Source organism: Patagioenas fasciata, chromosome 2 (genome assembly GCF_037038585.1).
Source record: "Patagioenas fasciata isolate bPatFas1 chromosome 2, bPatFas1.hap1, whole genome shotgun sequence".
NCBI classification, from domain to species: Eukaryota; Metazoa; Chordata; class Aves; order Columbiformes; family Columbidae; genus Patagioenas; species Patagioenas fasciata.
Genome location: NC_092521.1, coordinates 46019156 through 46042448, shown reverse-complemented (window position 1 = coordinate 46042448; position 23293 = coordinate 46019156). Strand labels below are relative to the sequence as shown.

The following is a 23293-nucleotide window of genomic DNA, read 5'->3' as shown; positions in this document are numbered from 1 at the left end:
GCAGATGATTCATTTAAAAAAAAATAATGATATGTTTAATCACTAAATGATATCTATTTGTAATGATGAGGTGATTCTACTGTCATCTAAAGGCAAGAGAGATAGCTAAGACACATCAAATATAAGGCGTGTAGCAACCTAGTTGCTTCCAGCTTTCCAGGGTTTTGGAAATATGAAAGTTTTTCTAGAGATAATGAAACTGCCAATTGGTGAGAAGACTTATTATTTACCCATTTGTGTGCTACTGAGTAATATATTAAAATATTAATGTCTGAAAACACCGACAGTTGTATACCGTCATAGCTTACATAGTCTTTGATTCAGTTACAATTACTAAACCATTAGGATGCTCAAACTGTAAGCTTGATGTCTGTGTTTAAAAACCATTTAATGTGTTTTGCACACCTATATGTCAACTGAAAGATTTCAAAGCAGTAACTATTACTGATGGGTAATAGGCTAAAATGTACAAGAAAAAACCCCATTGCCAGTGTGACATTACTACACTGGGCATTTGCTTCAGGTACAGCATTTCTCTAGAAGGATCTAATTTTTAGAGAGCTCACAGAAATCAAGTTACCAAGGGCACTTCAAAGAATAATCCATCTTACTGCAAGACTTTTCCAGGCAAAAAAATCTCTAACTGTAACCCAAAGTAGGAAATAAGTCACTATATATGCCATCATTTGTTCTCCTTCCCTATGCTTTGTTTTGTTCTTCTTTTCCTAAACATTTATACTACTTCATCTCATGAACTCTGGTGTCTCAAAGCATTTTTAAACCAGTGAACAAAGGGAATAAATTCAGGAAGAATGAAGGAGGGGAAAAGAAATCTCTGACCTGGTATTACCAAAAAAATACACAAACGAAAAAAAGACACTAAGATGAAAACAAAATAGTGCCATGGATTTACATATGGGGTTTTGATGGAAACTAGGGCTGGGTTTTAAATCAAAACTCACCATCTCAAAACCACTTCTTTTCATCCGCCTGCAGGACTTGAGGTAAGTACGTATGCGTTTTCTGGCACGCTCTTGATACTCAGGGAATTGTCGCCTGCATGAGTCAATGATAGCCTGGATCTTTTCTTTGGGCTGCTTAGAGATTGGGACCATTCGGTCCAAGTTTTCATCTACAAACAGCCTGACAAACATCTGTTGGCAAGAGGGAGACAGAGGAGATGGGTTTGGAGGGCGGCTCTCTTCTCTTTCTAGCTTCCTGTCTTGATTACTGATAGGAAGACATTTTTTTCCTATCCAGTGAAGAGCTTTGTAATGGGAAGCCAGAAATATTAAGCAAACAGTTCTTTAAAGGGTTATTTTAGGGGGCTGATTAAAAAAAAAAATAGACAAGAAAAGAAGAGTCTATAGGATACAGAACTTGTGAGATAAACCAGAACAGACTGTGAAAATAGGCACTACTTAAGTTTCATTATTAACAATAAGCTGTGATTGCTAATCATTTTATTGAACTGAATCTCACTTTTTCTTTGTTTGAACAATTGCTTGGGTTTTCATGCATAATTACACACATTGGGAAAGCAGCTGACCACTGGAAAGGTCTTCTGATAAACTAGCTACAGCCCCTTTCCATTCAATGGGTGACCATGCACATACACACATCCACATCCACACACACACAGGCGCACACGCACACATACAAAACAAAGCTTTGTTTTCCCCACTGGTAAAGATGGCACTCTGCCTTAAAATTCTAAATAAAACACAGTAAATCTGTTGTCTGTTGGCAAGAGTTTAATGTGCATTAAAATAATAATTGAAATAAATCCTGCAAATTAAATTAATGTGCCTTCAATATTGTCAAACTTACCCATAAATAAAAATATAAAAGGAATAGTAGAAGTAAACAAGGCAATCAGTGCAAGAGGACTTACGTTAAAAGCTTTCAGCCGCTCTGCTTCTACCCCATCCGATTCATTAACCTTCTCAGGATCTTCCTGCTCATCATGGTCATCCTCATCCTCATCTCCTCGATTCAGAGACAGGTCTTCAGCCCCTCTGTCTACACTCTCATTCTTGCCAGAGTCATAGCTTGAATAGCTATGTGCAGGGGACTGAAAACAGACAAAAAGAATATGTTCGTAAAAATTCACCATGGAAATCAGGCCTACTCATCAAAAAAACTTTATAAATATTTAAAGAATTCCACGATTTCTTTTTATTCTTTGTTCAACATAAAGTGCTCATAAGAGCAAACAATTCACAATGTTATTCATGTCAGTCCTTTAAAAAATGTGACCGGGCACAAATTCAGTAATTAGCAAATGAATTACCTAGGATAATTACAGTCAATATGAGATTTTTGCCATACAGCCTTGTTTAAGCACTGCATACAGAAATTTCTTACAAATACCAACTTCTTTGTATTAGCCAAGATTGAAATAAGGGGCAGCTGATTTGTACAAAACTCTAAAGGATTAAAAATTAACACTTTAATCCAAAGAGGATTTAAGTAGGAAACACTGATATTAATCCAATCAATATGAAATGTTATCAAGAGCTGCAACAAGTTAGTCAAAATGTGGAGATGTTTATGTCTTAGTTTCACTTGCAACATCCCAGAATGAATTAGAGATGTGTAGCTTTATTAACATTTTGAATGATCTTCTGAGAATCATATAGTAAATCCATTTTCTATTTGCATATGAGCATTCAGAATTTTCCCCCAAGGACAACATTCAACTTGCTGGATAAATCAGATGACCATCTCATTAAGGTATATCCACTTTTAGGACCAAAAAATTTTCAATTACCAATAGTCGATATAGTGCATTTTGCCTTGTAATATCAAGATTTCAGTTAACCATTTCCTCTGCACACACTTCAAACTGTAGACCACAAAAAGACATCAGTAATAAAAAGCCCTCTACAACTTAACACTTTAAGATCAAAGCTTTACCCCAGTCACACAAAAGTATTTAAGAGTATCTTCACCAGAGCCATCAGATTCACATTTAGGTAATTCAGAGCAAAACTTTACTTTTATAATATTTTAGTCCTGTAATATTTCAATATTTTCCTCTCTTACTTCAAAGCATACTGTAGTCTATTAACTTCAGAGAGTCCTGAATCAGGTGCTACATGGTGAACTTCACCTATATGCTTTTCTTAGGTGCCTCCTGCCTAAATGTCACCAAAAGTCAGCAGCATAAAGCCTCAACCAAAAATACATTTCAAATACTTAAAATCACATGCCTTCATCAACATTCTGAGCCTCCTAAATTCTCTTTATTTCAGGGGTGTTTTCACCAGTCTCAGGATGAAGCTGGGCAGTGAGGTAGGAGGCAAAGGCCAACAAAACCATTCATCTTTGAGGTATACTTCTTGCTTTATATTCTTACTCCAACTTCTTTTTTTCTTTCTCTGTTTTCATTTTCAGCTTATGCTGGTCCTCTATACACCTTCATTTTGCAGTAACTCACATTCATTTCCTTGCCATAACAGCATTCATACTCCAAGCTTTCCTTTTTTATCTATCCTTCCCAGACAATATTTTTACAGTACAAGTCCCCTGGAGTTCCACTTTCTAATACCTAATGATCCCAATATCAGATCTTGTGGCCTCTCTCATCCCCTTCCTTGAGTCTCTTTAGCCTCTAGATCAGGGGTGTCGAACTCATTTTGACTGGGGGCCACATCAGCCTTGCGGTTGCCTTCAGAAGGCCGAATGTAATTTTAGGCCTGTATTAATGTAAGAGTAGTTACATTTATACAGTTCTAAAATTACATTCGGCCTTCTGAAGGCAATCGCAAGGCTGATGTGGCCCCCAGTCAAAATGAGTTCGACACCCCTGATCTATACCACTCTCCATTCGCTGGATTCATAGCAAACATAGGGTGAATGAGAAAATATCAGAGCCAGCCTTTGGATACAAACACCTACAACAATTAGCAAGCTCAGCATCACCTCTACTCTTCCTACAGCCTATGACTGCATAGTTACAAGGCAAGAAATTAGCCAGGGTTCAGGATAGCAGCCATGAGATGAAATGGGGAGACTTGTGAGACCAGCAAATAAACTCTGTTCTTTTTCTTGACACACTGATATTTTGTTCTGGAAAGATGATGAATATCTACATTGCTGCCCATTTGGATAGCTCTTCCTTGCAGGAGGTGTTGAATCCATTGAATTATGAGGCTCCAGAAGAACATGGTTCTACTCTGATAATGGCTATAACTTCACAGAGTGTCTAGCATATATAAGTACCAGTATTTAACCTGGCCAATGGCTACTAGGACGCAAACAGCTGCAGCCTCGTAGCCTGTTGTGAAGGAGTAAGAAGAGTGATTTTCCTTGATCTTGAAGAGATTCCCAGAAGAAAAATTTTAAAGAAGAAAGTTACAATTAATTAATTGTTAGAATTGTTGTAATTGTCTGCAAGTGCTATGCAGCAGAAAACCTGATCTAGACTGAAAGGCTTGTTCTTCTGTACTTCTTTGTTTCACCTTGTACGACAGCTATACAGCATGCAGAGGGCTTCTAGACAATCAAAAAACCACTTCATATGCTAGGTGCCACAAAAAGCTGCAGTAAGCAGAAGCTACTGCCCTGAAGAACCCTACTGTCTGAAACTCTTCTTCTGAAAACACTTGATTTCGCATGAGTCATTTCATCAGACTAAATCCAATTAGACTACTCATGTGCATGAAGCTAAACAGATGCAAAACTGATTTCAGTATGTACATATGGTTGGGCTGGATGCCAAGACCATAAATTATGCACCAGGATTGAGATGTGCATTTATGAAGGAAATAAATGGAAATAAATTCAGGCCAAAATAGATTAGATATGTCTCTCAAAAATGTAATAGTGATTTTTTTTTTTTTTAAGAAAGCATTGCAAAGATCATTGTCCAATGTCGTCTTCAAAATATTCATTTCAAGAACAACCTTAGCATCATAAATGAAACGCAGAGGGTAACATACTCTGAGAAAGTTGCAAGGCATGAATCCATATTTATTCATTATGGATTTGAAGACAGTATACAGTACCACAAGAAAAGTGGTTTTTTTTCCTAGCTGTTGCATCAGCAAACTGAGTGAAAATGTTACAAAAGCTCAGTTAAGAATGAAATTTCTACCTTTCTGTATTTCTGCACAGATGAATATTGAGTCAGAGAAGGAACAGACTGCTTTCTCTCACTTGTGTTGACTCCGCAGTTGTGCAAAAGCTGATAAGCATTTTCTTAGCTGCAGTGCTAAACAAACATGGCATAGGACAGCAGAAGAAAACTTTTCCTTAGTACACATTCCCCAGTTTGATGTCTTGCACTGTCCTTTCAAAAGGTTGCTCCCACCTTTGTCAAACAGAAACCTGCTCATTCAGATTCCTGTACACCCGTTATCACATCCATTTTTATGTTCTGGCAGTAAACTAGACTGGAGAAGTGATGCTAGTTAAAATGTATTTGGTGTGATTTTTTTTCCCTTTTTCCAGTCTATTGAAGACCAGGATCAGTTCTTGGCTTCAGTTCACCACCTGAGAGCACAAACCTTTGTGCTGACAAGAGTGTGTGAGCAGGGAGGGGACAGAAGGAACATACACATTTCTGCTGGCAGCAATGCAAGATCAGAGCAATCATGGAGTAAAAGCATTAATAAACACAAGATGTCTCACAGGTGAAACCTTTGTGCTTAACAAATGTGTGCTGGAAAAGAAAGTGACAGCAACGTAAAATGAGAAATTATTCAAGGAGAACAAATGAGGCCGAGGCTAAGGTCAAGAGTATTCCCTTCCCCAAACATTTAGGTGATTATAAAGTTGTCTTAAAAACAGAGAGATGTTGATAGATATATTCTGGCCACTTCGTCCTTGCCCTTTTCTGAAGGTTCCGAGTTCATTATTTTAATATCTTCCTTGCAATAATAAGTATTAGATATTTTTGCTTTATAAAAATCAAAGTAAAGGCTCTTGCCTAACAACCTGCTTTCAGGAGCTTGTGACAAGAAATATCAACACCTTTCCAATACATTATAAGTCAACAACAAAAGTCACCTGAAGTAAGGTGTCAATTCATACAATAAAAGACATGGGAGGACATCACAGGGTCATGTAGTTCATCTTCCTGCCACAGAACAAGGTCAGAAAACTGTTCCCATCCACTGTTTGTCTGGTTAAGACTTCCAGTCACAGAGGTGCCATGTTCTCTAGACAATCTGCATCAGTGTTCCACTGTCTGCGGAATTATTGAAATATTCTTACCACCCACCTCTGCCTTTCACAAACAGTGCTAAAACTATTTCCTTTGCACCTATCTACCACATATTGCAATGGAGGACAGGTGTACCTGGAGAAGAGAGAAGTCCATATTTACAAGAATCTTTCAGACATTTAAGGACTGTTATCATGTCCCCTCCCCTCAAACTTCTCTTCCTGACAAATTCATTCGTGCCATGAAACTCATGTTTTCCAGATTCGTATTATTATCACTGGTCTGCTCTGGCTGTTCTTTATTTGGTCTGAAACTTTCTCAAAGAGCAACTCCCAAAACTCCAAACTGTATTGCATTTGAGGCCTTTCTATGAAAAATACGTTATTTTATTGCTTGACTGATTTCTAATACGCTTACAGCAGAAAAAGCTTATCCCTCTCTAACATTTGCAAGAGAAAATACCCCATATATGCAAAAGACAGTAATGCAGAAACCCCACAGCTGCCAACAGAAATCATGCCATTATTTTGCGAGAAATAAAGCAGAAGTGAACCAGAACATTAATAAATATAAAGTCTACTATAGTGTCCCAATGCCTGGTAGGCTCAGACACTGGTATATGGCCATCAGACATGGTTTGGAGGATGATGCAACATGAACTCATCACAGGAGGTTTCTCCCAGCAACTGACAGCAGAAGACACTTGGCTCTCTTGGTGAGTGTACAAAGAAGACTATGGATTACTGGATTAAAAATTATTCAGTGACAGGATGTTAATTACTGAGGCTGGTTATTTGTAATACCCAAAAATCTGAAAAATCATGGCTTTATGATTTTTTTTTTAATGCCACAAGGGAACAAAAGACCCCACCTTTTCAGGGAAAAAAAGCCCCTGAAGGAAGCATAACAGATTTTTTTTTTTTTCTTCTTTTTTTCCTTCTTTTTTTTTTTTATTGAAGCTTCATTTTTCACTTTTAAATTACATTTTACATTTACACTTAGCTGGATAGTGTATAATTCTTTCAGTTGTTACACTAGACACTCGTGAACACCAGCATTCCTGTGAGCTGCCTCCATACCGCATGGAAAGGAGTTGTGAGGGCGGCAGAGATGAAAACACTACTGGCTATACATGATTCTCTTCTAGAAATCAGTCTCCATATTTATAAGAGTTACTAAACAAAATATTTGACGAGTAAATAAAACCATAATCTGAAGATGACAGAGTTCTACTCATTCCCTCAGTTCTACTTCCAATCCTTTCTTTCTTTTCTTTCTACATCTCAGTCTTTCCCCCTGTACTGCTGAATACACAAAAGTCCATGATTTCAGCAATTAATCTTGTAAATTAGGGGTGCATATTTTCCCATGTGGTATTGCATATACATATTTTTATAGAAACCATTCCTATGATACAGAAAGGGATCAGAATATTCCAAGTAATAGGACAAGAGGAAATGGCCTCAAGTTGCGCCAGGGGAGGTTTAGATTGGATATTAGAAAAAATTTCTTCACAGAAGGGGTTGTCAGGCATTGGAACAGGCTGCCCAGGGAAGCGGTGGAGTCACCATCCCTGGAGGTGTTTAAAAGGCATTTAGATGAGGTTCTTAGGGACATGGTTTAGTGCCAGAGTTAGGTTCAGTTATGGTTGGACTCAATGATCCTGAGGGTCTCTTCCAACTGAAATGATTCTATGATGATGCCAGCTTTGACTGCTTCAAATACTCTTTTCCCAGAATTGTCAATTAAATTAGAAATTGATTTTAATTTTTTTCACATTTACATGTTTAACTGATTCTAAATATTACAAGGTTTTTGAAAAAAAGTGTAACACACTGGTTTTCAGTGAACTGACTGCGAGTAAGAAGCATGCATTTTATTTGACATAGAAAAAAAAATGAAAAGGTTAAGCCTGTAAGGTTAAGGGAAGATTTATGTCCTATATTTTCCTCTTAAAGTTATATTTGAAATGAATATTGGATTCTTAGAGTCGCACTTTCCTGTGCAAACTGTAAATTTTTCATATTGCATGGAACTTGACCACAGGAGGTAGTGTTTACTTGGGTTTTTTTTACATTAGATGTATAACATACATAATATTAATAACACATTAGAAAACATAAAATACATTTGGGACATGCATGCCTTTTTAGTATTAAAAGAGATGAAACTATGAATTAGAATGTTCCTATCTTTTTCTCCTCAATTCAAATGGTAAAGCAGGAGGTATAATTAGAAAACTAAGGTTCAGCTATTACCCTAAGCAATCCTCTTTCAGTTTTTATAGATAAAAGTCCAGCCCTCTAGTATTTTTCATTAATAAGCCTATTTTTTTTTACAGTCCCTCTTAAATCCTCTGCCTTTCTCTCTTCCAGACTTTACTCTTATTATCTTTTTTACACAGCTCCTTTATACCATCATAATGTCATGTGTGTGAAACTCTGCTGCCCATCATTTTTCCTCAATATAGAAAATACTCTGAAGTCACAAATACAATTCCAGCATCTCACCATTTGTTTCAAGATCCAATTAACCTCATTTTTATAAACTTGTCACACACTTGCTCATCTTACCCATTTCTTTGCATCTGACTACAACCAGTTTGCTGCCCTTGTTACACCACAATTGGCCTTTCCAGCTCCTTCATAAAATTTCACCCTTGATAATGTGAAGGCGTCACTGCGTGTAATTCTGCTATTTGGAGCATGAGGATAACAGCATTTTTACTGGAAGAATGGAGAGCTGAAATCTAGGGTTTCAAAGGTTTGACTCTATAAAAACGTTACCTGACATGTAAAGTGTTGTGGGGCAGATTGTAAAAGATGTTTTTACACAAAACTTGTATTATACTGAAATATTAAAAGATCTTTTCTGTTTGATCTGTGTTAACAACGTCAGCTCTAGAAAGACAACTGTTCAGTTATTTACAATAGGAACTAAGAAATAAAAAGATTTTTCTCCTGAATTATCTTCAACATGCTCTCTTCTCCAGAGTCATTGTTTTTACAGTAGTTATTGGGAGAACAGTGTCTGTTCCTACGACTGTTCACTTGTTCTTTCTCAGTAATTAGCCAGTCTATATTATGTTATCTGTTTGCTTATATTAATAATATTCCTTTCAACAGAAGCACATTATTAGCAATACACAGAGTAAACTGTGACTTACCCAGACACTTTCATCCCAGCAGGATTTATCTGGACAGATAGAAGCTTGGATAATTGAAAGATAAGAAATAATTGAAAGACCCCCTGAAATACAGATCTTCCTGTGGCATACTTTCTCCTTTTAGCTAAAATATAGTCTAGTCTAGGTCTATTCCCACTGGTATTGATTGACATTATTGAAATACGTCACTTTGCCCTAATAGAAATAACCTCAGAAATTAAGTAGAGAGTAAAAACAGAGAGGTAACTGCGCATGCTCAGTCAAGTAGATGAATGAATTGTATTTAGAGGTGATAGTTTAATGAGTTTCTTTCTAATTAATCTACAACAAATCTCCTATTACCTGATTCAGCACCTTCAGGAGGGCTCGTAATCCTTCTCCAGTCATTCTGGAGGGAGAGACTTCCTGGAGGATCGGAATAAGCATGTCCAAATCTCCCTGGCCCACCAGTATTGAGGGTACCAGGCCAGAGCCGATTTAATAGTGCAGGGGACTTGCCTACTTCCCACAGCTTCTGTTTTACAAATTTGTTTTATTAATGACTTCTAGAACTCCTGTCACTGATGTTGGAAGACAGGTATCTTCAATCAAATACTAAAAACCCTAGTTATACAATGCCCAATTACTGGTCATATTGCAAAATGTGGCTGCTGTGTTTTTGGCAAAAATACAATGTCCTTTGTGGGAGCTGAACAGTCAAAGCTAAATGGTGACAGACTCAAATAAAAGCCTAAATTATTTTTGGCATCATACACCATTATTTTGAAGCCTTGAAAGGATCTGACAATGTTTCTGTGAATTTGAGAAACAGAGGCTGCCATGTAGGAAAGCTCCATCACAAACTTCTGAATTTCTGCAAACCATGAGCCAATAGAGGGTTTAAACATTTCCTATAGTACATGCAAAACCAAACCTGAAGATGTGAATGAAGATGTTCTACTCTTGTACAAGCCTACCTTACAGAAAAAGAAAACCTACCTTATTATCAAAGGTAAGGAATCTTCAGGAGTGGTCTCCTAAGAACAGCATTAGCACAGCTTGCAGGTACTACCATAGTTCTGTGAAGCCAAGAGCCTGAGAGTGTCCTATGTAGTTCTTGTGCTTTTGTCAAAATGCATTCATCAAAAACTACTATTGGAAAACTACCATTTCTAATTTTTGATGAAGTTTTGACCTTTTGCCAAGAACCTTTACAGATTCCACCCAGATTCCAGAGTCTTCCATTTGTCAAGGTTTTTTCCCTTTTTTTGTGTTCCTTTTTAAATGAAATAGCGACAGTTTATATGAGGATTAGGGATCATTTTTCTCACAAAATATATGTCACTGACTACTGAGGTTTACATTACAGGCAGCTAGTGAGCATTTTTGATGACCCATTCTCTGGTCAATTGTTAGACTGGCTGGTAAGAGCTACAAACAAGAGCTGCAATAACACTATTTAAATGGAGAACGACACCTCTGATGTAGGCAACACAATTAGGAAGTAACTAAGATGAAGAAGACCTATATAAACCTGAATATCACAATGACAATCACAGTGCCAGCCTCAAGACTCTCATTCCTCTCTTTGCAGCCTGTCCACATCTAAGTGACACAAGAGTAAGAGGTAACTGAGCACGTCAGCAGGGGTACGACAAACAGCTGAGTTTCATAGGAACTCTCCTGCAAGGAAACAGCAGAATCCCTGACAAAATACAATCTACCCTTCAAAGAGCCCACTTGCTGGCCAACAGTGCTATACTTATTGTTAGAAAATATCTCAAACTGCTGCTAGCTTTCAAAACAAAAGTAGTTGCTGAATACACATGCAGTCTTAGGTATGACAATATTGTCAGCAAAAGCAGGAACTGAGATACAGGAGTGAAATAATTTCTTGAGTAGTAGTTTAAATGTTCCAAGCTTACCATTTTGTTTCTAGGTTTTACTTTCTTAGGGGTATCTGTATGTGGGGAAAGAATGTCATCATAAATACAGAAAAGCAGGGTTTTTCGTTAACATGGCATAATCAAATGTTATATTTCAGTCTTGATCATATTGCTGCTAGAAAACCTAAGTAGAAGAATCTTCTTCCTCACTTTAGCAGTGAGGAATACAAACCACATGCAATTCACTGCTTTAGTCGTGGTGCCCTTGTCAAACATCTAAAATGAACTAGAAAACTACCACGATCTTAGTTCTTTTTTTTTTCTTTCTTTCCTATTGCTTCTGTTCATGCCACTTGCTTTAGTTTAAACCATTTTTCCCAAGCTGCTTTCTCCTAAAAATCTTTCATTCTTTTCTTTCTCTTTGAACTCATTATACCTTTAGTTCTTATTGCTTCGTTCTCCTTTTGTGCTGTTCTCTTGACTCTCACACTATTTCCTTCACATCTTCCTCCCTAGATAATATCTCTGCTCCCTCTTGCCATAAATTTATGCTGTGAGACCAAAGCGTTCGATAACCTGTTTTCTTCTTCAACTACAAACAAGAAACATAAGGCTATTTTCTCAAGTCCCAAAGTATGAATCTAAACTGGGAAATTATGTGTTTACTTGTGAACAACATCCCTTGAAGATATGACTGCCAGCTACAGGTCCTTGCTGAGACAACTACAGCCACAGACAATCTGAAGACTTTGTACCTGCCCCTTTACTCCACCACCCTTTTCTTCCTCTCTTTACTATGACAGTTTTCTATTCCTCCATAGAAGTTCAGGTATACACAGACTTCTTCCATCTGCAGAGCAATGGTCCCAAGGAGCAAACATGTTCACAAGCAAAAGAGTTCAAGTTATATCAGTAAGTCAGGAGACAAGATTTTGTTTTTTTTATGCTTACTATCATGCTGCTCTCCTGTCTCTGTGAATCCCAGGAAAGCTGAAGATTAAAGCTATGCAAGAACCCTTCAGGTTGTACAAGTTTCAAAAGAAACTTCCAGAGAGTAACAGCTGAGACAGGTGTAGGGATAGTTATACAGCAGCACCACAGGGTTTGTGTGTCGCAAGAGCAGCAGCAGCAGCAAGGGAAAGGAGAATTTGTTTTCACTAGGTAAAGAGAAAGAAACTAACAAAATGAAGGATGCCTCTGTCCCATTCTTGCCTGTACTTTGGTAAAAGAGTACTGTTTGGGGTCCAGAAACTCAGCAACTCCCTATGAAGCCTGCCAAAGGCTACACAGCAGCTGGACTTATTAAACACAGAGTTACACGCTGAGCTGCGGACCTGTATTTTCTAATAAGGGAGGAGAAGCAGCCTTTTTTTGTCTTAACACCTATGAGTAAGAAAAACACAACGCACAGAATAAAAGTGGGAAATAACGAGGCACTAAAATGATGATTGGGACAAGAGAAGGAAAATGGTCTAACAGCAGACCTTTCTTGGTGCACTCTTTCTGAATTTATCAGTTCTTCCCTGTCCTATTTTCCTCTTCCTACTTCATTCCTACAAAATGGCATTTCAGAGGTTCTCCCACCTTTCTCCTTTCCAGTCTGAGCATGACAAAAATGCAGACATTTGTGAAGGAGATTAAAAATCAGTCAGTGGAAGCAGTGGAGAAAGGAACTCCAATTCACCTGCCTCTATCATTTGGGACAAATTTAGGCTCTCCCTTCTTCAGTTTGTGTTACTCAGCCACTACAGTCATACGTCAGAACAGATGAGAGGAGACAGTCCTGTCACTCCTCTTCTGATCATGGGAGTCTGACTGATCATTTACATCTTCAGAAGTACAGATTAGAGGCAGCATACTGAGAGACAGACTCATTCAAAAAACCAAAGCAAATTGATTAATGACATGCATGTAACACAAAATAATCTGTTCAATACTGAACAGCCATTTATGACACATTAAAGACTGATGTCTTTGGGTGAAAACTAGGAATGCAACAGGGCAAAACACAAACTTGTTGCAAATACAAGAGAAGCATATTGCTTACATAGAAGTATAGGCCACAACCAGAGAATGAAGGACTAGCTTGTTCTTGCTTTTCCTTTCTGCTTTTTGTCTCAATCTGCTTATAGCAGCAACCTTTTTTTCTTTGTTGCTGAGCTTTATAAATGTTTCTGGAGGTAAATCAGCTGGACCGTGTTAGCAACTAGCCCTCGGAGTCAGAGGCTAATTGCCTTCATTATCATTTAAGAGCCAGGTGGGCAGATTTAGAACTTGAGACAAATCAAGAGGGGACAGATGAAGACACGGCTCCTGAATTGCAAAGACTGTTCCAGGTTTGCAGTAGTCTGAGTGACAGGGCAGCAGCTGAGATGGCTGAAGCTGATGGAATAGATTACTGATTAGTTCCCTACTTAACTACCACAAATAAATCTTTAGACTGATTTGTAAGAAATGCAAGTAGTTTGAACCTCCTTGTTTAGGGAAGAAGTAAAAAAGCATTTATCATAAGTAAGCCAGATGTATTGCTTGAGGTTAGCACATGACAGCAACCATGAGAATATTGCAATCTCTAGCCATTAGTTCTCCAGATGGATGCATCCTTAGGACTGATACGAAAAGAGCACCAAGAAACAGAAACAATAAAAGAACTTTTTAGTCCCAAAGCCACACTGGATGGGGTCCTGCTAAAGACATACACTGTCTGACATTTTGGGGGTGGGGAATGGAGGACAATATTATAAAAAGCATTAAACATTGCTCCCAAAAGAAAAGGCAATTCCTGATACAACTATTCAGGGAACCAATTCTGAACTGCAACTGTTTGCATTGAAGAGCCAACGTTCTTCCCTAGAAGAACCAAAGAGGTCATAGTAGCCTCCTAAATCTCTATCGATATCATTAAGTATCTCTATTGGATCAGAGCTCTTGCAGTGCCATCCTGAAGAAACCAGAATAATACACAAATTGACCTGCTTGAAATGGCACAGCACTTTCTGACTTGTACAAACGTTAGTATATATTTGATAGAAAAGTGAGCTAGAATTTTTGTGTGGCCTGGTTATAAATGAACCCTGGGATTTTATATGCAGCCTGTTAAACTCTCAGGCTTTTGAAAACAGAACCATCCTGATCCCTCCAGGGCAGCCTGGCATAGTGTAAGCTCCCAGAATAGGTGCTCTTTGGAAAGGAAACTGCACTTCTGAACTTGACTCCATGCTCCAGTACTCTCTGTGATTTCTTGTAGCTGCATAATCTTTGTTTACGGTAAAAAGTTTCTGTCACATTGGTACTTAGAGCTCAGTTAGAGGGAACTATGAAGCCATCAAGCAGCACAGAAGTTTCCAAGATGATCTAATAGACCTGGACTGTAAAACCTCAAATTCATTTACAACAAACAATATTTTTAGCTTCTATTAGGAGAGGTATTTTGAGTTGTAAATTCTAGGGACCACTTTGTTAGATGCTTTCACTTTAGCTTACTAAATCAGTGCACAAGGCTCAGCTCTTATCACCATCCAGCAATGGAGAATTCCCCTAGCAAAGTAGAAAATTATATCTGGCAAAATCTGCTTCCTCCAAAAAACACATTCAGTCCACATTGTTGTAAATTAAGAGTTCTGGGAGGAAACTAGCTAGAATTATTACAGAAAAATGCAATAAATCAGAGCAGGCTGTGCATTTTCTAATACTGATATAATGATTCAATGCCTGACTATGGATCAGTGAACAACTATAAAAACTGCTTTGTATCTTGCTCCAGACCAAATGATTTAATCTTCTCTGCCCAAATTCAGGAAAAAGGGATTTGGTCCTGTATTAAGTCCGCTTATCACATGAAAAGAAGTAGCTGAAAAGTTCAGATCTAGATCTGAACTGGCCTAAAGCTTTAAGCATTTGTGTCTGTTTCTATTTGCTTTCTTACATTATATGACTACTACTTTATCCTTAGTTTCCACAGAGGAAATCGAAAGAACAAAAAGGAAAAGAAAAATATATATATTTAAAAATAAGTCATCCACATACCTAAAGAAAGTGGTCCCCTCTCATGGTGCAGCTGCCTACACTGCGTGCTCACCCATTTTCCCCTTTCACGGAGCTCTACCTGAGTTTAAGACATGCAGTGCTGCGGTCTGCAGGCTGAGATCCTTTTGGAGTATGAATGGGGAACTTAACTCTCATGTGTTGCATTTTACTAAACCCAAATATAAGACGCATAGAATGTGAAGGACAGAAGAATATTCTGTAAACATCCCCCATCATTGTCACTGCAAGTAGCATTGACTCTGCTCTGTCATGTGGGCGGGCTGCAGATCAGGAAAACAGTAAACCGGAGCTAATTTTAAAAACTGACAGGCAGGGATAACTTTAGGGAAGCTCCCCTTTCCTTGTAAATAACCAGATTTAAGGAACCTATGTAGAACGATCTTTTTGCACATGCACTATGCTTCCCTTGGTGTGCCAGAGCTGCTGCATACATCCAGCAGCAGCAGCTGGCGCTGGCATCCCTGCAGCTCTCTGAACTTTGTTGCATGAAACTTTCTGCCTAGTGAGCTGCATCAGGGACAGCTCGGAGCTGATTACATAGAGCAGAAGGTCATGTGGGGTCAGAAAAACACCCACATACCCAAAAAGGGTTTAGCTGCCAGGGTTTGCACTGGGATTTATGCACCAAGAAAATGCCAAGAGTTTTTATTCCAGGATCTTTACTGGTTCTTTATGATCGATTAACTCAACATTGTGTCTGCTAAGGCTCAGGGTACAGTCTAAATTCTGTGGATTTGAAGTTAGCTGCGCAAAACAGAAACCAAACTCATCTGCTCTTCTTGTCTTCATTAATTTTTGCATGCAAGAGTTTTTGAGATCCCCTGATGTGCCTCTAGAGAGCATCTCAGCTGGTTATGTAGCTAGGCACTGGACATCAGGAGCCATGAATCTCTAAATGTAAATTTAGAGACTCATGTAAATTCTCTAAATTTCTCAATCAATGACTCAACTCACCAGAAGGAATTTGTAGGGGGTCTGAAAAGGCTACAGTGTATTTATTTTGTAGCTAAGTGATTACAGGCAGATTTTCTAAAATCCAAAGGAAAACTGTATGACTGAGAAAATGGTCCCCAGACAGGTTTCCTAAAACACATATGTACCAGTGCTATTTTTAAAGGTATATACACCATCAAGCTATGCAATGCCATATAAACCAGCAATGTTCGCTTGCCTGAAAGGCAACATCTGTAATAGTACTTTGTATATTTTGCTTTCCATTCCAACTTGCTAAACCACTCGTCAGTTTTATAGTCAAGTAAATAGAACAGGATCTCCTTTTGTAGACCCTGAACCTGCTACCCCTATTGTAGGGCTCTACTTGAACACAAGGATCTGTTCACGTGGGGCATAGGACACTAATAGCCTTGTTTTCCATTATTAAAAAGTAACACCACGCAGGCAATGAAAGTATATAGTATTTGTTTTTCTCTGGTAAATATGACCTCTTCTGTCTTGTAAAGAAACTTTGCAACTCCAATACTACTGTTTTTAAATGGATGTGATGATATGGGCTGAAGTTATTGAGTTTTTCTAAGCAGTAAATTCTTTCAACAGTGTGATAAGCAACAAACAAAATATAGGGATGTGACTCACGCTGGCAGTCACAGCTCATTTCTACAAGTCCTGTAAATGAGTAACTTTAACATCTGCTCAGTGATTCCTATGCAGAAATATCCAGTATATTAAACTTACACAGGTTTATCTTCAAAAAGTAGAACTGAAGAACCTGACATCCTATTGACTCACATCCTAGATGGCCAAGTCCTCACCAGCATCCCTCCTCCATTTCACTCCACGTCTCTCACTCTTCTTACAGGGCAACAGTTTGTGGCTTGTTGGGGGCTGGGAGAGAACTCATTGCCCAAGTACCTTCTGCCTCTCAAAATGAAAGGCAGTAACCTGGGTCTTCCTACTTGAGTCAAACGCAGATTTTCACCAAACTTGTGGCAATTCAACACTGTCAAGATTCCTACCTTGTCACACCAGGTTGAAATTGGTCGATAGTTTCAAAGGCTAGGCAGGGACAGACAAACTGACAGAGCATAAAACACTTCTTTAGAAAACAAAATCAAGACAGTGATCAGTGCCATAAACATATTTTCACATTGATACAATAAACTGCACCATAGGGACAGCAAACTGGTATTTTTTCTGGATAAAATTTTCCTCATAGCCAAGATTTCAAGAAGCGATTCTTACCTGCAACATGAGTAAAACAGGAAGAGTCTGGCATAAAATCTCCAAATAACACTTTGCATCTAAATGTATTTTCATGGGAAGTCATACTTTGAAAAGATCTAACACGTTATCTTGCAAATTCTTGCCCTAGGTAAAATGAATTTCAAAGTGGTGCGTGGGAGGTATCCATACAGAGAAGAATCACAGATTTATTAGTCACTTCCATAGCACTTTAAGCATGTACTATTGTTTTTTGGATACATGTACAAGTATGAACATGCTCTGTGGCATTATTATGTAGTTCACAATACTGATTAAGGCTGGGAAATAATTCTTTTTTTCTCTGTTTAACATAATTTAACCTCACTGCTTGACTGAAAGCAAGAAATGTAAAGTGAAGGTTATGCAAAATCTGTTGAAGGCATGAAATAACTTTCATGAAAATGATTTGATAAGGTCTTGTTCTTAAAAAAAATCAACTTTCCAAGTAGCTACTTTTATTTAACAAACCTGTGAGATGTTAACTAGTGTATGAAGTGATATGTCTGCACACAGCCACTTTCAACATACTGCCTTCCAAAGCCCTGCTCTTAAGACGTTAGGTGTGACAAATGAACCACCCAGTAGTTTTTAATTGTGAATAAATTCTGCATTATATGCTTGATCAAAGTTTCACACGAGCTTCAGGACAACACCAGCTTTCTTTAAAACCACAAAAACCCAAGTTTATAAGCTGAAAGCAAAAATTTCTACCACTTACCATGCAGCTCTCCAAAAGCCAAGGGATAAGATACATGGACTACTCTCCTTGATAGCGTTATCAGTATGAGAAAATTACACAAGAGCTTACAACCTTTTTGGCCAGAGCACTCGCTTTTTACTACCTCAAACTCCTTGATTTGCAAAAGAATTCCCCTATGAGCCATCCCGCAGCAAACTCCAAAGGGAGGATGATGTAAGCTACTTTTTCTTCAACCTTCTTCTTCATGAAGCTTTGCCAAAAGTGGGATTACAGAAAATATCACTGGAGTCTGGCAGGCCTACTCTCACCTTGCAAAGAAGATGGAGCAAAATCATCCAGTTGCAAGACTTCAAAGACCTGGAGAAGTTTCTGGTTTTTTTCCTCACTACTTCTTACCAAAGACTTCTCATTGAAAACTAACCACAAGGTATTATTTCCCCTACCACCAATCCTGAAACATTTTCTAATATGTTTGTGCTAATATCTTAAATAAGCAAATAATCGATATTTATCTTGTTAAAATTAAGCAAATACAATGTAATTGTACACACACCACAGAAGGTATTAAAGTGTTCAAAAAGTCTTCCTCTCCTCTCAAGAGGAAACGCTACATCACTTGGTTTTGCTCTGTGGACTACACTCACTATTTCCAAGGTCAGTATTTCAGTAGGTGTTTTACAAAAAGCCTTGATTTCAACCTGAAGCCTATTTATCTCATCTTTTTTTCTATTCTTTGTGTACAAATAGATCATCCTCCAACCTGACACTTCTTGAGTAATGTTTCTCCAGCCTATTTTTGTATTTTTTAATGATTTTTTCATCCTAAAAAAATAAGTAGCACTGGTCAGTCCTAATAACCACAGGCAAATCCATGGTTTGGCACATCTCTGAAGATCTACAGCTAACAGGAGCATCATGGGAGCAAAGCTAAGGCTTTGCTGCCTCATGTTTTGTAGAGCTCATGTTTCACACGCTTTAAATAACTGGAGCTATGGAAACACTTTCTATGCCTTAACTTTGCGCACCAGAAATGGTTTACCTTGGTTAGTTCTTCACTTGATATGATCACTGAAAACTGCACTGCCCTCAATTAACTAAATCAAGGTAAGAACATGTTTTCTTCTGGAAGGATGAAAGGCTTTAGGTTAGGATTAGTGAGGCTCATTAATTTTTGAAATTAAACGCTGCCCTTTTGCTTTCCCATATCTTGGATTCTGCATTTCTAGCAGAGAAAGAAGTAAACATCTCTACCATGTGAGACAGGTGGCTGTAGTCTGAGCACAGCCCATAGAAATTTGCTCTTGCAAAGTTAATACAAGTGCTCACATGGGAGCTGCCCTTTTACTTTTTCTGTCGTTAATCCATACTTTTGTCAGGACCTTGAAGGCACCCTCAGGCCTTACTTTTTCTGGCCACTTCTCCTCGGACCTCCACTTCTGTGCCCCTCCCCAGGAGCCCCATGGCGGCTGAGCTATTCTGTGGGCAAGTGGGGACCAGTGGCATCCCAGGCTGCTCCTGTCCTGCTGCCTGCCCATCCCACACCCAGCTGGGACCTGCTCACCCCCTCCCGCTTGTCTGCTGGTCACTGGGCTGGCGGTGGGACCTGTCCTTGCCAGAAGCACTGCTCTGCAGGCTGCAGGGTGCTGTGGGGCTATGTCTGCATCAGGAAGGGCACTGATTGTGGGTCATGGCCACTCTCAGCTCCCTGGTTGCCTTCCCTTACGGAGGAGCCGCAGCCTTGCTGCTCTCTGACAATGCTGATGATCAAGTCTGCTTTAAGCACTGACATGCCATGTGCAGTGCTCTGCTTTTGAACTGCTACACACATGATCATTTCCTTCCTTGTTCTCTGCTTAGAAAAACTTTCGGAATAGCGTCTTCAAAAGTACTATATGAAAGTATTATTTCATCCAATCTAGTCCCATATTCAACAAAATCTACAGCTCTGTAAAAATATTACTAATTGCATTTTGCAGGCTACTTGTTCAATTAAATCTCCATAGCATTACATTGGCCCTCCAACAGTTCCAGAATTTTTGTGTGCTCCCAAGATCAGATATTAATGTCTCCTATTCTTGCCAATCTCACCACTTGTTCTAATCAATAAATTGTCTTTCTGAGCCCTTTTTTTTCTGAAATGAACAATGACAAGCAAAGGTCACTGAAGTAAGGCACTGGTAACATAAAACTCAGATTGTGAACTGGGTTTTGAATGGGCACCTTTTGTGACTCCTCCACTGACTTTTGCTTTCATACATCGTAGTGGAAGTAACAGGGGAAACTTCTGCTTGCAGCACAAATGTAAGAATAGATACTGAAAGTCATGAGATCATCTGTTGGGATAATCCTGTATGAAGAGATGATCACCATACAGCGTGGATCCACTTTTTGTGTTGAACTCTCTCAGTAAGTAATTATGTAGCAGATCACCACACAGGTGACTTGGATGAACTTGAGAGGCTGATTAAAGAGTAGCTCCCAACAACACAGGAGACAGGAGGTAAAAATATAAAAAGTCATTTATGCCAATTAGGGTGAACAGGCAGATGAACGGAGGGCCTAAAATGACTGCATGGCAATGGAAATTTCATGTCCTGGCTACAAAACCATTTCAAAGTAGAAGGAAGGAAGAGGGAGGCTGTTGAACATCCAGCCTTTAACCTGAAGCAGAAGGACTTTGCAGAGCACTGCAAGAGATGTAGCGCTAGCAGATGTAAATTTTTTCCCTCAGCTGTGTATATTCCTTATTATTAAAAGTTTAAAAGCTCTTAATTTTATAATCTTTTCATGTTTTCCATGTTACATGTTTCAGTTAATACTTGCCCCAAAAGCAGTGAGTTATAAACACCATGCCCAGCTGCTGTAACACCCATAAGTGGTATGTGTAAGCTACTGCAGGATCTGTTGGTGTGAACATTAGTTACATGGCTTTGGTGGCTGAAGCATGTAAGTTTTAGAAAATGGGCTGCTGGAAAACGAGTCGGTAATTTAAAGGTGTGTATAAAGGCACGCTGTCAAAAGCGCTTGCCAGAAACACATGGAAAGTACATAGGCCTATTAAGCAGGACATAAATTTGGCAATCAGCAGAGCACTTGGCTGAGCGAGCTATATATCCCAGCATTGTGAAACAAGGATTGAATGGTAAGAAGTAATATTTGAGGACAAAGTCAAACAACTTGCTTGATACAGATACACAGATGCACATGCACATATTTTGTACATAAATTGAAAACCTAGATTTAAAGTCCAATGCTTCAGTGATTTCAGTTATTATTTTGAGTGTTTTTTTCATTATTAAGCAGAAGACACCACGCTGCTTTATAGCTTCAGACAATTATTCTGACACTTCTACAGCCTCATCATCCTGCAGTTCTCTCAGTTTTGGCTACATACTTATTACTTAGTTCAATCAATGATCCATTCAGCAAATTACTGTCTGTATCCAGTCCAGCTCTGCAAGGCCAGAGCCATGTTCTAAGACACATGTAAAGAAGTTCAGAGGCCAAATGTTGGCCTCGTGTCCTCAGGAATATAAAAAAGACTACAGCATCAAAGTCAATGGAATTAACTGCAGTTTGTACCAAAGTGCTCTGAACTTACTCGACTGTCAGGAGAGGAGGCTATGGGGACGTGCAAGCCAGTCTGAAAGGGAATCAGATGACTGAGTGAAAGGCAATTGAGCTCCATTTCTATTTTAGGATGGAACAGGAAGAGTGTACAGTGCTGGAAAATATGACACAAGGTCAGTGTGAGAGAGACATCCTTCCAGAGAGGTGTACACTGGCACAGACTACCCTGGTGTCCCTACAAGGATGCCAAATGTCCATTTCTATGCAGCTGAATCCCAACTGCTATCTAAAACCAAGATGAAATGCCACAGCTGCTAACATCTGTATTATGTAAACACACTATACAGCGAAACTATATGACTAAATTTGGGGTTTATTCACATAAGTATTAACAATGTAGTCCACAGGATCTCTTGTGTATATAGATACATGTTTTCATGATGAGAGCTGGATAGATTTATCAAGACAATCCATGAAATTGCCAACCTCATGGTTCCAGCAAAGCACAAATTAAAACAAACATTTTTGAAAACTGCTTTGCATTCTAGCTATGCTAATAAAACCTGAGGAAACTTTGCAATGGCTATTGAATTGATGTTGACTCTGCCTTTTTATGCTAACTGAACAGTAATGTCTAGAGATAAGGATTAGTACCACGATTGATGTTCAGGTATAGCACACAGGAAACAAATGACATCTCCAGCTTTCCTGTAGATTGTTTGGCTTTGGGAAAGCCAATGAATTATGTCATGCCTGTATTTACTAATCAATAGACAGTGATGGAACATGCTTGCCTCATGGGACTGATCCAATATTACGCCGATTTATTTTTATTGAAGTTTTCAGAATCCCAAGTGTGCTACGTAAATCCAAAGAATTAAGATATAGGAACCTCTGGCAATTAACATATTGATGAAGGCACAAATATCTCGTTCATGTTGTATAATGTACAGAATTTTCTTGTTAGAAACAGTATATCCTAAAATTTAAATTAACTGTATGAATTATAGATGTTAAATGACAAATGCAAAAAGTAATACTGCTGCATCATATGTGGTTGAAGAACATAACTCTCGACTAAGAAAGGGTAACTAAAGGCGAAGCAAAAGTTTTGAAGATCTTGCCACCACTGACACTACCTATATCACATGGGCAGAGCAGTTCAAGTAGAGATAACTGAGTGTCTCACAGCTGAACAGTAAATTCACATAGCCTAAAATAATTTTTTTAAAAATTTGCTATTTGGCATATATAGTCCTAGATATAAGTTCTTGGTACTATAAACATCAGTATAAAGTGAGCATTAAATAGGAAAAAAAAATCAAAATCTAAACATAGAAATGGAGAAACAGAGGAAAAGCAAAGCAGCATAGTCCCTGCCAATTTCCTATTATTACTTTTTTTTTAAAAAAAAAGGAAGATAAAAAGTTATCTCAACAGAGTTTAGAGATAGTCTTAAAAACTACTTACCTCATACTTACAAGAATGATCTTACATTGGCATAGTGAGTGCAGTAAGAATAAATATCCTCTCCTAGGTTTTATACCCCAAAC

At 38.4% G+C, this 23293-nt stretch overlaps 1 protein-coding gene across 5 annotated transcripts in view; it reads right to left on the bottom strand.

Annotated features, from left to right (window-relative positions):
• Window positions 1–23293, bottom strand: part of NOL4 (nucleolar protein 4) — a 193959-nt gene that overhangs the window by 48120 nt on the left and 122546 nt on the right. For 4 of the 5 annotated variants that reach the window (XM_065830302.2, XM_065830301.2, XM_065830304.2 and 1 more), the window contains 2 exons: window positions 1895–2074; window positions 963–1154 (listed from right to left, as the gene is read on the bottom strand). In XM_065830302.2, coding sequence (XP_065686374.1) covers window positions 963–1154; window positions 1895–2074 — 372 coding nt within the window. The remainder of the gene's footprint in view (window positions 1–962; window positions 1155–1894; window positions 2075–23293) is intronic. The other variant, XM_065830303.2, reaches the window with a different exon arrangement.